General features: G+C 39.5%; 1 protein-coding gene across 3 annotated transcripts in view; it reads right to left on the reverse strand.

Moving 5' to 3' along the window:
* Nucleotides 1-12190, reverse strand: part of TMEM9B (TMEM9 domain family member B) — a 35667-nt gene that overhangs the window by 15921 nt on the left and 7556 nt on the right. For 2 of the 3 annotated variants that reach the window (XM_080641063.1, XM_080641061.1), the window contains exons 4-5: nt 10754-10888; nt 2873-3046 (exon numbers count right to left, since the gene is read on the reverse strand). In XM_080641063.1, coding sequence (XP_080497189.1) covers nt 2891-3046; nt 10754-10888 — 291 coding nt within the window. In that variant the 3' untranslated portion in view covers nt 2873-2890. Of the gene's footprint in view, nt 1-247; nt 2358-2872; nt 3047-10753; nt 10889-12190 lie in introns of those variants that run through there. The other variant, XM_080641062.1, reaches the window with a different exon arrangement.

A 12190-nucleotide genomic window follows, 5' to 3' on the forward strand; every position in this document is an offset into this window, starting at 1 on the left:
TTATCTTCTTTGGTGAGGTGTCTGTTCAGGTCTTTGTCCTTTTGTTAATCAGGTCTTATTGTTGAGTTTTAAGAGTTCTTTGTATATTTTAGATAATAGTACTTTATCAGATATGTCTTTTGCAAATATTTTCTCCTAGTCTGTGGCTTGTCTTCTACTTCTCTTGACAATGTCTTTCAGAGCAGAAGTTTTTAATTTTAATGAAGTCCAGCTTATCAATTTCTTTCATATTTGTGCTTTTGGTGTTGTATCTAAAAAGTCATTGCCAAACCAAGAGTAATCTAAATTTTCTCCTGTTATGTTCTAGGCATTTATAGTTTTGTTTTACATTTAGGTCTGTAGTCCATTTTGAGTTAATATTTTGAAGGGTATAAGGTCTGTGTCTAGCTTTCCGCCCCCCTCCATTGTATTGCCTTTATTTCTTTGTCAAAGATCAGTTGACTATATTTGTATGGCTCTCTATTGTGTTCTATTAACCTATTCTGTCAGTACTACGCTGACACTGAGTTGATTGCTGTAACTTTATAATACGTCTTCAATCGGATATTGTCACTCCTCTGTACTTCTACGTTAATATTGTGCTGGCTTTTCTGGTTCTTTGGCTTCTTGATATAAACTTTAGGGTCAGTTTGTTGAAATACAGAAAATAACTTGCTGGGGATTTTCAATGGGATTGTATTGAATCTACAGATCAAGTTGAGAAAAACTGACATTTTGACAGTATTGAGTCTTCCTATTCATGGACATTGAGTATCTCTGTTTATTTAGTCCTTCTTTGACTTCTTCCATTAGTTTTGTGGTTTTCCTCATTTGTACATATTTTGTTAGATTTATACCTATTTCATTTTGGGGGCTGGTATTGGTAAATGGTATTGTTTTTAATTTCATTTGTTCATTGCTAGAATATAGGAAGGCAATTACTTTCTGTATATTAACTTTCTATCCTGCAACTTTGCTATGATCATTCTTTTTAAGAGGTTTTTATTTTGTGATTTTTTATTTTCCACATAGATGATCATTTCATCTGAAGCAGACAATTTTATTTCTTCCTTCCCAATCTGTATACCTCTTCTTGTCTTACTGCATTAGCTAGGATTTGCAGTATAATGCCGAAAAGCAGTGGTGAGGACACCTTGCCATGTTCCTCATCTTAGCAGGAACACTTGCACTTTTTACCGTTAAGTATGTTAGCTGTGGGTTTTTGTAGATATTTTTTATCTAGTTGAGGATGTTCTTATCTATTCTTAGTTTACTGAGGTGTTTTGTTTTTTTCATAAATGGGTGTTGAAGTTTGCCAAATGCTTTTTCTGCATCTATTGATAGGATCATTTCATTTTTCTTCTCCAGCCTGTTGATGTGATAGGTTTTATTAGCTGATCTTCGAATATTCAACCAGTCTTGAATCCCTGGCATAAATTTCACTTGGTTGTAGTTGAAATTACATATTTTAATATTAACAATAAAATCAATAACTTAGGTTAAATTTGTAGGTCTGAAAAATTGTTTTTATTAACTAAAAAAATCCATTAATAGCTTCTAAAACCTTATACCTATAAATTTAATGTAATTTAATTATAATTTTTGCCAAGAATTTCTTATAACATGCATTTTAAATATATATCAAAATATATATATCCCAATATATCAAAATGGTATTTGTATGGTATTTGTATACTTTCAGAGGCCTATCTTAGTACCCATACACACTCTCTCTTTCTCTCTCTCTCTCTCTCCCCCTGTACACACACACACAATTTAGTACCAATGTTTTATAATTAGACTGGTATAAAACAGTAATCTCACAATAGGGTGCACATGCCTTTACATCTCTAAGTTCATCATACAGCAAAAGAGAGAGGAGAGAGAAGTTAAGAGACATAGATACACTGGTAGGTGTTTCAAAAATTATTTTTATTGTTCCATTCCAAAGAGGACATAGGAAGAAAAAAGCCAGTTATCCAATGACTGTTCTACCCTTCCGAGGGAGGCACACAGAGAACTCCATTACTTGTTCAACGCTGCACACACCAGAGCTCAAACAGCTGCCTCTCAACCTGACCAAAAATGCTGACAATATGTGTATGTCACCAATCCATGGCTTGGTTTAAAAGAAAAGTTCTTTATTGCAAGTATCCAAGTCCTTAGGATTCATCCTTAAAGATATTAGGGGATGAGAAAGACCACTCATGCCAAGACTATGTTTAGTCATTAGAGTGAACTAGAAAGTGGCCAGTTTGTTCTAGGATGCATTGCATCAGACATCACAGTACTTAAAAGAAGATCTGCATTTTGTGAAGAGGCACCAGGCATTTCAGGTCTAGTTTACCATAAAGTGCAGCTACCAGCCAACCAGATACCTATAATACAGTCAGTGCAAAATTCAAAAAGGATAAGTCAGGGCTTTGATGAGGCTGGCCACACTGCAATATAGAAATGAAACTTAAAAATATAAGATAAAGTCTATTTACAAAAGTTTTTTTTATAGTAAAGTGACTCGAGAAAAGTTATGTTAAGCAGTTCCCACACATCCCTTCCCGCCCGTGCCACAAAAACCCACCTGAAAATTATCCTGAAAACCAAGTTAAAACTGTGTGGTGAAAAAGAGAATGCCTGTTCCAGGTAAAGGACTTCAAGGTAATTTACAGGCAGATGGACTTTGTCATAAATAGGATAAGGTTTATTGGCGACTTGGTGTGTGCTTTAAAAAATGTCTCTGTTAATATGTTAACAAGAAAAAAAATTCCAAGCACGTTTTTGTTTTAGGTTTTGAATTTTCCAGCAGGAGTTGGTGAAATCAACAGGGCATTAAAACAAAACCCAGGAAAAATCAGTCAGTTTTTTCCAGCTGTCTGCATTGTTGCTTTCTAGTTACCTTGAATTTGATTCTCAATTAGCTGAGGACAACATGACGGTCAAAGACGGACTTCCGCTGCTCTTGAACTTGAAGCTTCCAGCGCTGCTGGGCATACTCTACCTTGTTCAGCACATTGGCGCGACTGCGGGAGCGGGCCAGCACATCGTGGGCATTTGCAAATGGCTGGTGATCCTGAAAACCCAGGAATAGAGAACATAAGAGATGGCATAATTGGTGTAAAACATACACACAAAACAGCAGTTATCCAGCCAGAGACAGAAGCAGCTGGATTTTTCAAAGAACAGACCATCTATTTGCCCAAGCACTTCTAGGCACTCAACTGCTAGAAGTAGGCTGAACTCAACTGCAGAAATTGGTGGTTCAAGTGGCATAAGCAATGAGGAGGTATCTGTGTCATGTTCCCATGAGTCATCATTTCCAAAGGCATTTCCCTTAAGAAGCAGGGACCAAAGATAAAGACAGTGGTCATTTATGTTAAAGAGAAGCTTCCCTAATGGGTAGGGAAAGAAAATCTATTTTCATGTTAAAATCTATATGCTACAGACACAGAAAGTAGGACTTTTCCTTGCTTCACTCAGTACTTTATAGCTAAACTGTAGCAGAGGAAAGACCTGTCTTACCTGACTCCCATTATATTAGAACTAGAGGCCCGGTGCACGAAATTCATGCGGTGTGTGTGTGTGTGTGTGTGTGTGTGTGTCCCTCAGCCCAGCCTGCACCCTCTCCAATCTGGGACCCTTTGAGGGCATTCAGACATCCCTCTCACAATCCAGGACTGCTGGCTCCCAACTGTTCGCCTACCTGCCTTCCTGATTGCCCCAAGTGCTTCTGCCTGCCAGCCTGATTGATGCCTAACTGCTCCCCTGCCAGCCTGATTGCCCCTAACTGCTCTCCCCTGCAGGCCTGGGTCCCCCGCAACTGCCCCCTCCCCTGCCAGCCTGGTCACTCCTAACTGCCCTCCCCTGCAGGCTTGATCGCCCCCAACTGCCCTCCCTTGCAGGCCTGGTCCCTCCCAACTGCCCTCCCCTGCTGGCCTGATCGCCCACAACTGCCCTCCCTTGAAGGCCTGGTCCCTCCCAACTGCCCTGCCCTGCTGGCCCTCTTGTGGCGGCCATCTTGTGTCCACATGGGGGCAGCCATCTTGTGTGTTGGAGTGATGGTCAATTTGCATATTACTCTTTTATTAAATAGGATTGTTACTTGCCAGCTGGGGCCACATTCACCCTGGGAGATGAGTTGATAAGATTTTATCTTGGTTGGTTTTAATCTCTCCCTGCCCCTGCAACAGATACACTAAATGGACTGGTTTACCTCTTCCCCAATCTGTGATGAAAAGAGACACCTCATATGATAAAATTACCCTCTATTACCAAGGGTAGTAAGAATTACTGCTTTAGAATTTCTATTCGAAAAAGACTTGAATCTTTCAATGCTGAGCACTATGGCTTCTGTGCTAGTTGCTGCCTTAGGAAAGAGGCTATTGAAGGCTTACCCAGGTATCTGTGTAGAAAACCAACTTATCCTGGTCAAAGTAAACCAATGCCCCTGATGTTTGTAGTCATTACAAGGGAAACCACTGTGCTAATCTATCTGTGAAGGAGATATAAACACAGCTGCCTAAATGACAAAAAGCATTAAAAACTAACTTATTGCTTTTGTTTGCCTTTTCCTTGATCTTTTTCCCAAACCCTGGTTAACAAAGCTTCTAAATGTTCCAACATAGGATCCAAGTCACAAGTTGTATCTCTTTTTTTTTTTTTTTTTTTTTTAAATAAATCTTTATTCAGATTATTACAATTATTTCTCCTTTTTCCCCCCATAGCTCCCTCCACCCCTTTCCCACCCCACCTTCTGCCCTTACCTCCCCCCCACTGTCCTCATCCATAGGTGTATGATTTTTGTCCATTCTCTTCATGAACCCCCCCATACCCCTTTCCCCCTGAGAATTATCAGCCCACTCCCTTTCTATGCCCCTGATTCTATTATATTCACCAGATTATTCTGCTCCTCAGGTTTTTAATTCACTTGATTTTTAGGTTGGCTTGTTGATAGATATGTATTTGTTGTTCATAATTTTTTCTCTTTACTTTTTTCTTCTTCCTCTTCTTTAAGAATACCTTTCAGCATTTCATATAGTACTGGTTTGGTGGTGATGAACTCCTTCAGCTTTTTCTTATCTGTGAAGCTCTTTATCTGCCCTTCAATTCTGAATGATAGCTTTGCTGGGTAGAGTAATCTTGGTTGTAGGTTCTTGCTATTCATCACATTGAAAATTTCTTGCCACTCCCGTCTGGCCTGCATAGTTTCTGTTGAGAAGTCAGCTGACAGTCGTATGGGTGCTCCCTTGTAGGTAATTAACTGTTTTTCTCTTGCTGCTTTTAATATTCTCTCTTTGTCTTTTGCTCTTGGCATTTTAATTATGATGTGTCTTGGTGTGGTCCTCTTTGGATTCCTTTTGTTTGGGGTTCTGTGGGCTTCCTGGACTTGTAAGTCTATTTCTTTCACCAGGTGGGGGAAGTTTTCGGTCATTATTTCTTCAAATAGGTTTTCAGTATCTTGCTCTCTCTCTTCTTCTGGCACCCCCATAATTCTGATGTTGGTACGCTTGAAGTTGTCCCAGAGTCTTCTTACATTATCTTCAACTTTTTGGATTTTTTTTTTTGCTTTTTGCTTTTTCGGTTGAGTGTTTTTTGCTTCTTTGTATTTCAATTCTTTGACTTGATTCTTGTGTTCCTCTATTCTGTTTCTGGGTCTCTGTATAATATTTTTTATTTCAGTCAGTGTATGTTTAATTTCTAGTTGGTCCTTTTTCATATCTTCGAGGGTCTCGTTATATTTATCGGCCTTTTCTAGGATATTCTTAAAAAGTCTTATAACGGTGGTTTTGAATTCTATATCCAGTCGTTTGTTTTCCTCCATTTCTTTCGTTTGTGATCTGATTCTTTGACCCCGCATTTTCACTGAATCCCTGAGTTGGTAAGGTAGATATTTGTGCTAGGTTTCCAATATGGCCCAGTGGGTCTGCTTCCCCAGTTAACCTGAGGTGGACACTCTTGGTGCACCCCTTTGTGGACTGTGTGTACAGCCTTGTTGTAATTAAGTCTTTATTGTTGTTGGTATCACTGGGAAGAATTGACCTCCGGGCCAGTTGGCTGTAAGGATCAGCTGTGTCTATGCTGGGAGAAGTTCGGTGCTGGAGACAGCCTTATAGGATTAGACTTGCCAAATTGCAATAGCCTCTGTGCTCAGCTTGGATGGGGTGGAGTCTCAGTCTTGGCTTCCTGTCAGCCCCGCCCCTGCGCGCATGTGCGCTTTCAGTCCTCCGCCTTCCCCAGCTCGAGTCTCCGCCTGAGAGTCCAGACTCCCCCCACAAGAGCGTGGGTCCCCAGGGGCTCGCCTGGAACTGGGGTTCACTGCAGTCAGAACTGGGGCTCGGTGCAGTCAGAATCCTCTGACTCCCCTCCACTAGGGAAAGCCTGTGGCGACCCCCGCAGCCTTTGTGCGCACCGGCGCGGCGTGTGCGCACTTTCAGTCCTCCGCCTTCCCCGGCTCCTGAGTCTCCGCCCGAGAGTCCAGACTCCCCCTACAAGAGCGTGGGTCCCCAGGGGCTCGCCTGGAACCGGGCTTCACTGCAGTCAGAACTGGGGCTCAGTCAGGATCCTCTGACTCCCTTTCACTAGGGAAAGCCTATGGCTACCTCCGCAGCCTTTGTGCGCACTGGCCCGTGTGCGCCTTCAGACTTCTGCCTTTCCCAGCTCGCGGTCCGAGGCTTCCTTCCCCCTTCCGCCAGAGGAAGTCAGCCAAGCTCTCAGCCGCCCTTCCTCTCTGCGCGCACAAAGCCCCTTTGCCGTACCTCCAATTCTCTGTGAGCTTTTCTCCTTCCTTCTAGTTGTAGAATTTTCACTCAGCCTGCTTTCCTGTGGTTCTGGATGGTGTCCATTCTGTCTTTTAGTTGTAGTTTTGAAATTGTTGTGCGAGGCAGCAGTTTAGGTGTTTACCTATGCCGCCATCTTGGTTTCCCCACAAGTTGTATCTCTTAAACTAAACTTTGCCTCTAGTAAAGAAACAACATGCTCTTGCTGTGCATGCTTGCAAAAGTTCTATTATATATCCAGGGCAGGCATGAGCATGTCTATAGAATGCTATAAACACCATATGCCTAAATATAACCATAACCATGTGGTGTTATAATACCTGGTCTTCTTTTTTTGTTAATCCTCACTCGAGGATATTTCTCCATTGGTTTTTTTAGAGAAAGTGGAAGGGAGGGAGAGATAGAAATGTGAATGTGAGAGAGAGACATCGACTGGTTGCCTCCCACACCAGCCCGAACCAAGGCCGGGGATCAGTCTGCAACCGAGGTACATGTCCTCGACTGGGAACAGAACCAAGGACCCTTCAGTCCACAGGCTGACGCTCTATCCACTGAGCCAAACTAGCTAGGATTAGTCTTCTTTTTATACCAAAACATGTACATGATTGCATCAAAAAGTTTTCTATAAATAATCTTTCCCTGCCTTCTTTACCAAAATTCCCTCAACTTTTTACTTAATTTATGTAACAGCTTGTGCAAAGCCTATTAAATTTTTTATTTTTAATCTTCAAATGAAAATAATAACAATTTCATAAAGTTAAAAATGTATTGAAGATATAAGAAATAAGGTGAGGGAAGAGGAAGGTTGAAGTTGTTGGATTATTTGATTTCCCACAAAGAAATAAACCGATCCAAGGTCATCTAACAAATAAGCACAAACACAAGACTTAAGCTCACCTAACCTTGACTTGGCGTCATATTTTCTAAACATACTGATTTTGTTCAGGTAGATTAAAATGACACTATAAGGATATGGTGATGAACTTGTATATAAAATATTATCACCATTGGCTTGTTTTGACATAAACAAGATTAGGAAGAAGGATGTACTTTTTCAGCAGAGCACCTCTCAATTTCATAATCCTGCTATCTACTCTTCAAGATGGGGGAGGAGGGAATCTTTTTAAGGAACAAATTTAAAGGACTAAACAAACCAGTAATTCTTTTGGTCTGTTCTCCACCTATCAGAACAAGATTGAACTAGCTGCTCATGGTCATGGAGGCTTGGAGAATGCAAATAGAGATTTACCCTTTTTATATGTTTGTTCTTTTCACACCTGATAAAATTACAATAAATACAAAACATGCTTTAATGTAATGCTTTGATAATAGCAATGATGTGTCATGGATATATAATATAGTAAATATTGTGACTGCTTACAGTGAGCTTCTGAACTATTTGTACTAACTTTTGCTTGATTTAAAATGATTATTTCTAGTCTGCAGAGGCAAGATTTTTTAAAGGAAAGAAATGGGGAAAAAATAGATACAGAGGCAAAGAAGCATTGAGCAGACTGTCAAACTACAGCGGGAAGGCAGGGGAGGTTGGCAGAGGGGGGGGGGGCGGCTGTAAGAGATCAACCGAAGGACTTGTACACATGCATATAAGCATAACCAATGGATATAAGACACTGGGCGGGGGGGGGTGGGAGGCAGGTAAAGGCATGTACTGGGGGGTAGGGGAGGCCGGGGGGAGGTCAATGGGGAAAAAAAAGGAGACATATGTACTACTATTTGTAATACTTCAAACTATTAAAAAAAAAACACACACACACACACACAAAAAAAAACCGTCTAACAGAACCCCCCCCCCAAAATAAAACAATTTAATTGAGAATTTAACAAAAGCACTTTTAAAAGCACATAGTGAATTCTCATCTTGGGTAAACAACAACTATAAAATTTAAATTTAACTTCTTTTTATTTTATATGGTAACAGATTGTTACCATAAATTCACAGCTTTGGTCTGAAAATCTCTTTGTGCCGACAATCAGTTTAACAGATACTCCTCTCAGAAACAATGTTCTCTAATGGTCAACTTACACAGAGAACCTACCACTGGTGAACAAAAAGGTTATTAAGCACATGACCCCACCAATCAAATGCCTTTCCTACATGTTTTTGTCTATACATTTGTGCATCCATTTCTTTTATGTTCTTTGATATTATCTATTCCTAAAATCAGGAACTAGATATTTAATGCTATAAGTCAGTGGTTCTCAACCTTTCTAATGCCACGACCCTTTAATACAGTTCCTCATGTTGTGGTGACCCCCAACCATAAAATTATTTTCGTTGCTACTTCATAACTGTAATTTTGCTACTGTTATGAATTGTAATGTAAATATCTGTGTTTTCCGATGGTCTTAGGCAACCCTGCTAGTGGTTCTCAACCCACAGGTGTTTCTATGAAAGTTCTTAACAAAACTAAGATGAAATCTTGGGTAAATAAGTTAAATATTCATAACTGATATTCACGAGACAATAATGTATTGATCAAAAAGGAGGTTCTGGCCCTAGCTGGTTTGGCTCAGTGGACAGAGCGTTGGCCTGTGGACTGAAGAGTTCCGGGATCGATTCCAGCCAAGGGCACATGTTCAGGTTGAGGGCTCAATCCCCAGTAGGGGGTGTGCAGGAGGCAGCCGGTCAATGATTCTCTCTCATCATTGATGTTTCTATCTCTCTCTCCCTCTCCCTTCCTCTCTGAAATCAATATATATATTGATTATATATATATATATATATATATATATATATATATATATATTTTAAAAGGAGGCTTTGTTTGTAGATATAACTCAAGCCATCTAGTCAGGATCCACTTTCCCATCTTTTACCAACAGGTCCACAAGCCATTTAAGAGTAAAATGGCTTCTGACTGTGGTTAGCAAGGGCTCATCCTGGCGTTAGCTTTTGGAATTGGTTCTTGAAGCTTTACTGAATTTTACCCACTTTAAGGAACATAGTCCAATAAAGTAATTCAAAATAAGAAGTAATTTCTAAAAAATTATATATGTAATAATGAAAATTTGGAAATAAGCCCAAACAGGATAGTAACAAAACAAACAATATATTTCTCTAAGTTAAAATGAATAACAAGTTTGTGGACTATGTCATTTTCTGGACATTTTTGAAAGATGTTGACGCAAAAAGCAGATCACAAAACATTTATACACTGATTATACCAACTGTATGGACGAATATAAATGTGTTTTAAAGATAGGAGGAGAATCTGGAGTGATGGTTTTATGTTTCTCTAGAGTTAAAGATCACAGATTTTTAAGAAGAATAACAGGATATACACTGAGTGGCCAGATTATTTTGATCTCTGAACGCATAATAATCTGGCCACTTAGTGTATATCCTATATAATAAAAGGCTAATATGCAAATTGTCCCCTCAACAAGGAGTTCGACCAGCAGGCAAGCCGGCCAACTGTCCATATCCCCTCCCCCTGGCCAGGCTGGCCGGACCCCATCCATGCAAGAATTCATGCACCAGGCCTCTAATACACACACACACACACACACACACACACTGAGTGGCCAGATTATTATGCATTCAGAGATCATAATAATCTGGCCACTCAGTGTATAAAACACCAGCAGGTTATCAAGCTACATGTCATTAAGAAAAGACAGTATGGTCTTCATACTTTCCTTTGCTAAAGCCTCTTTACCTCCTATGATATTTGGTGATGCTAACAGGAAGGTGTTCAGGTGGGCAGAAAGCTAGCTCAGATGCTTTTCTTAAAGTAAACAGGGAAAGGTAATGAAAATTGCACCCTGGGTACTGAAGAGCAAAGCCTTGTATAACACACTCACTAAAGATCATCAGTTTAAACCACCATATTTGTGGCTTTACAAAGCAATTTCCTCATAAAGAGACATATACTAAAATTAGAACCGTCTTTAGCTTCTCTAGTTGACTATCTGCTCCAGTACATAAACATTATATTACTTCATGATGATGATCTGTCAGCTAGGGCATGCTGAGAACTTACCCCAACATCGTCATCGCTCTGTATTAATTGTGAGTGTCCAAATAGGCGTCTCTTCAGTATGGGCTCAACCAGAGTAAGGTACACCATGTACAGAAGTAGAAGGCCCAAAATGGACAGATAAATTATAATGGTAACCTAAAGAAAATTGAAAATAAGTTACATCTCTGTTCAAGCCAAGGAATCAGAATTCTGTATAACTATAGTAAAGCCGCAGTGAAGACTGGTCTATCTGCTAAGCATACAGGATTTCTATATCAACCAGATTCCAACATAAGAAACAAATTCAACTCTTCACCAAAGTATTAAAGAAAAAAGGGAAAAAAGCATTTTGTCTTTGAGATCTTTTTGTAAGTCTTCAAAACTCTATTTTCACTTACTGCTAATCACTACCGCTAGCACAGTTTTCTTTCTCATCTGAATACGGTGTCCTAGTGCTGTCAAGAAAACATAAAAGAACCCTAGCAGAAAATGCAATGCACATGAATTTCAACAGAATACTCTTTTAGATCAAGTTAGATGTACAAAATACGTTTTAGTCTAGTGATTTTCTTGAGATCTTAATTCATATGCTGACATCCCCAAGAATGGCTTTAATTAAAGACAGACAATACCAAATGTTGACAAGGATGTGGAGAAACTGAACCCTTATATGTTGCTGGGGAAATTATAAAATGGTACAATCACTTTGGAAAACAATCTGGCAGTCTCTTAAAAGTTAAACATACACTTACCTCTCTAATAAATCTACCCAAAAGAAAGGAAAACATAGCCACACAAAGACACGTAAGCAGATATTCATGACAGTATTATTCATAATAGTAAATATCTGGAAATAATCCAAATGTCTATCAACTGATGAACTGATAAATAAAATGTGATATATTCATATAACAGAATGCTATTCAGCAATAAAAAGCAATTAAGTACTGACATATGTTACAACATGAATAAACCTCAAAAACATTATGCTAAATGAAAGAACCAGTCACAGAAGACCACATACTGTATGATTCCATTATATGAACTGTCCAGACCTGTAGAGACACAAGGCAGAACAGCCACTGTCTAGGATGAGGGCAGGAATGGGACTAACTGTAAATGGACATGAGAGATCTTTCTGGGGTTTTAGGAATGTTCTAAATCTAGATTTTTATAAATTGTTTAAAATTTGCTAAGATTTATGGAATTGTACACTTACAATGAATTACTTTAGGGTATATAAATTATACATCAAAATTTTTGTTTAAAATTAAAAAGTACAGTGAGAATTTCTCTATAGGACAGCACTCTGCTGGAGCAGGGGCTCTCCCACAGGTTCAACCACACCAGAAATCTTTGTAACTGGTATAGCTGACCATTCCCAGATTTCCCATGTGCCCTCTTTTTGGGAAAGGAATGGGAAGCTCCATATAGAAAAAAAAACTGGGGAGAGAACCG

The sequence above is a fragment of the Plecotus auritus genome, assembly GCF_963455305.1.
Source record: "Plecotus auritus genome assembly, chromosome: 9".
NCBI classification, from domain to species: Eukaryota; Metazoa; Chordata; class Mammalia; order Chiroptera; family Vespertilionidae; genus Plecotus; species Plecotus auritus.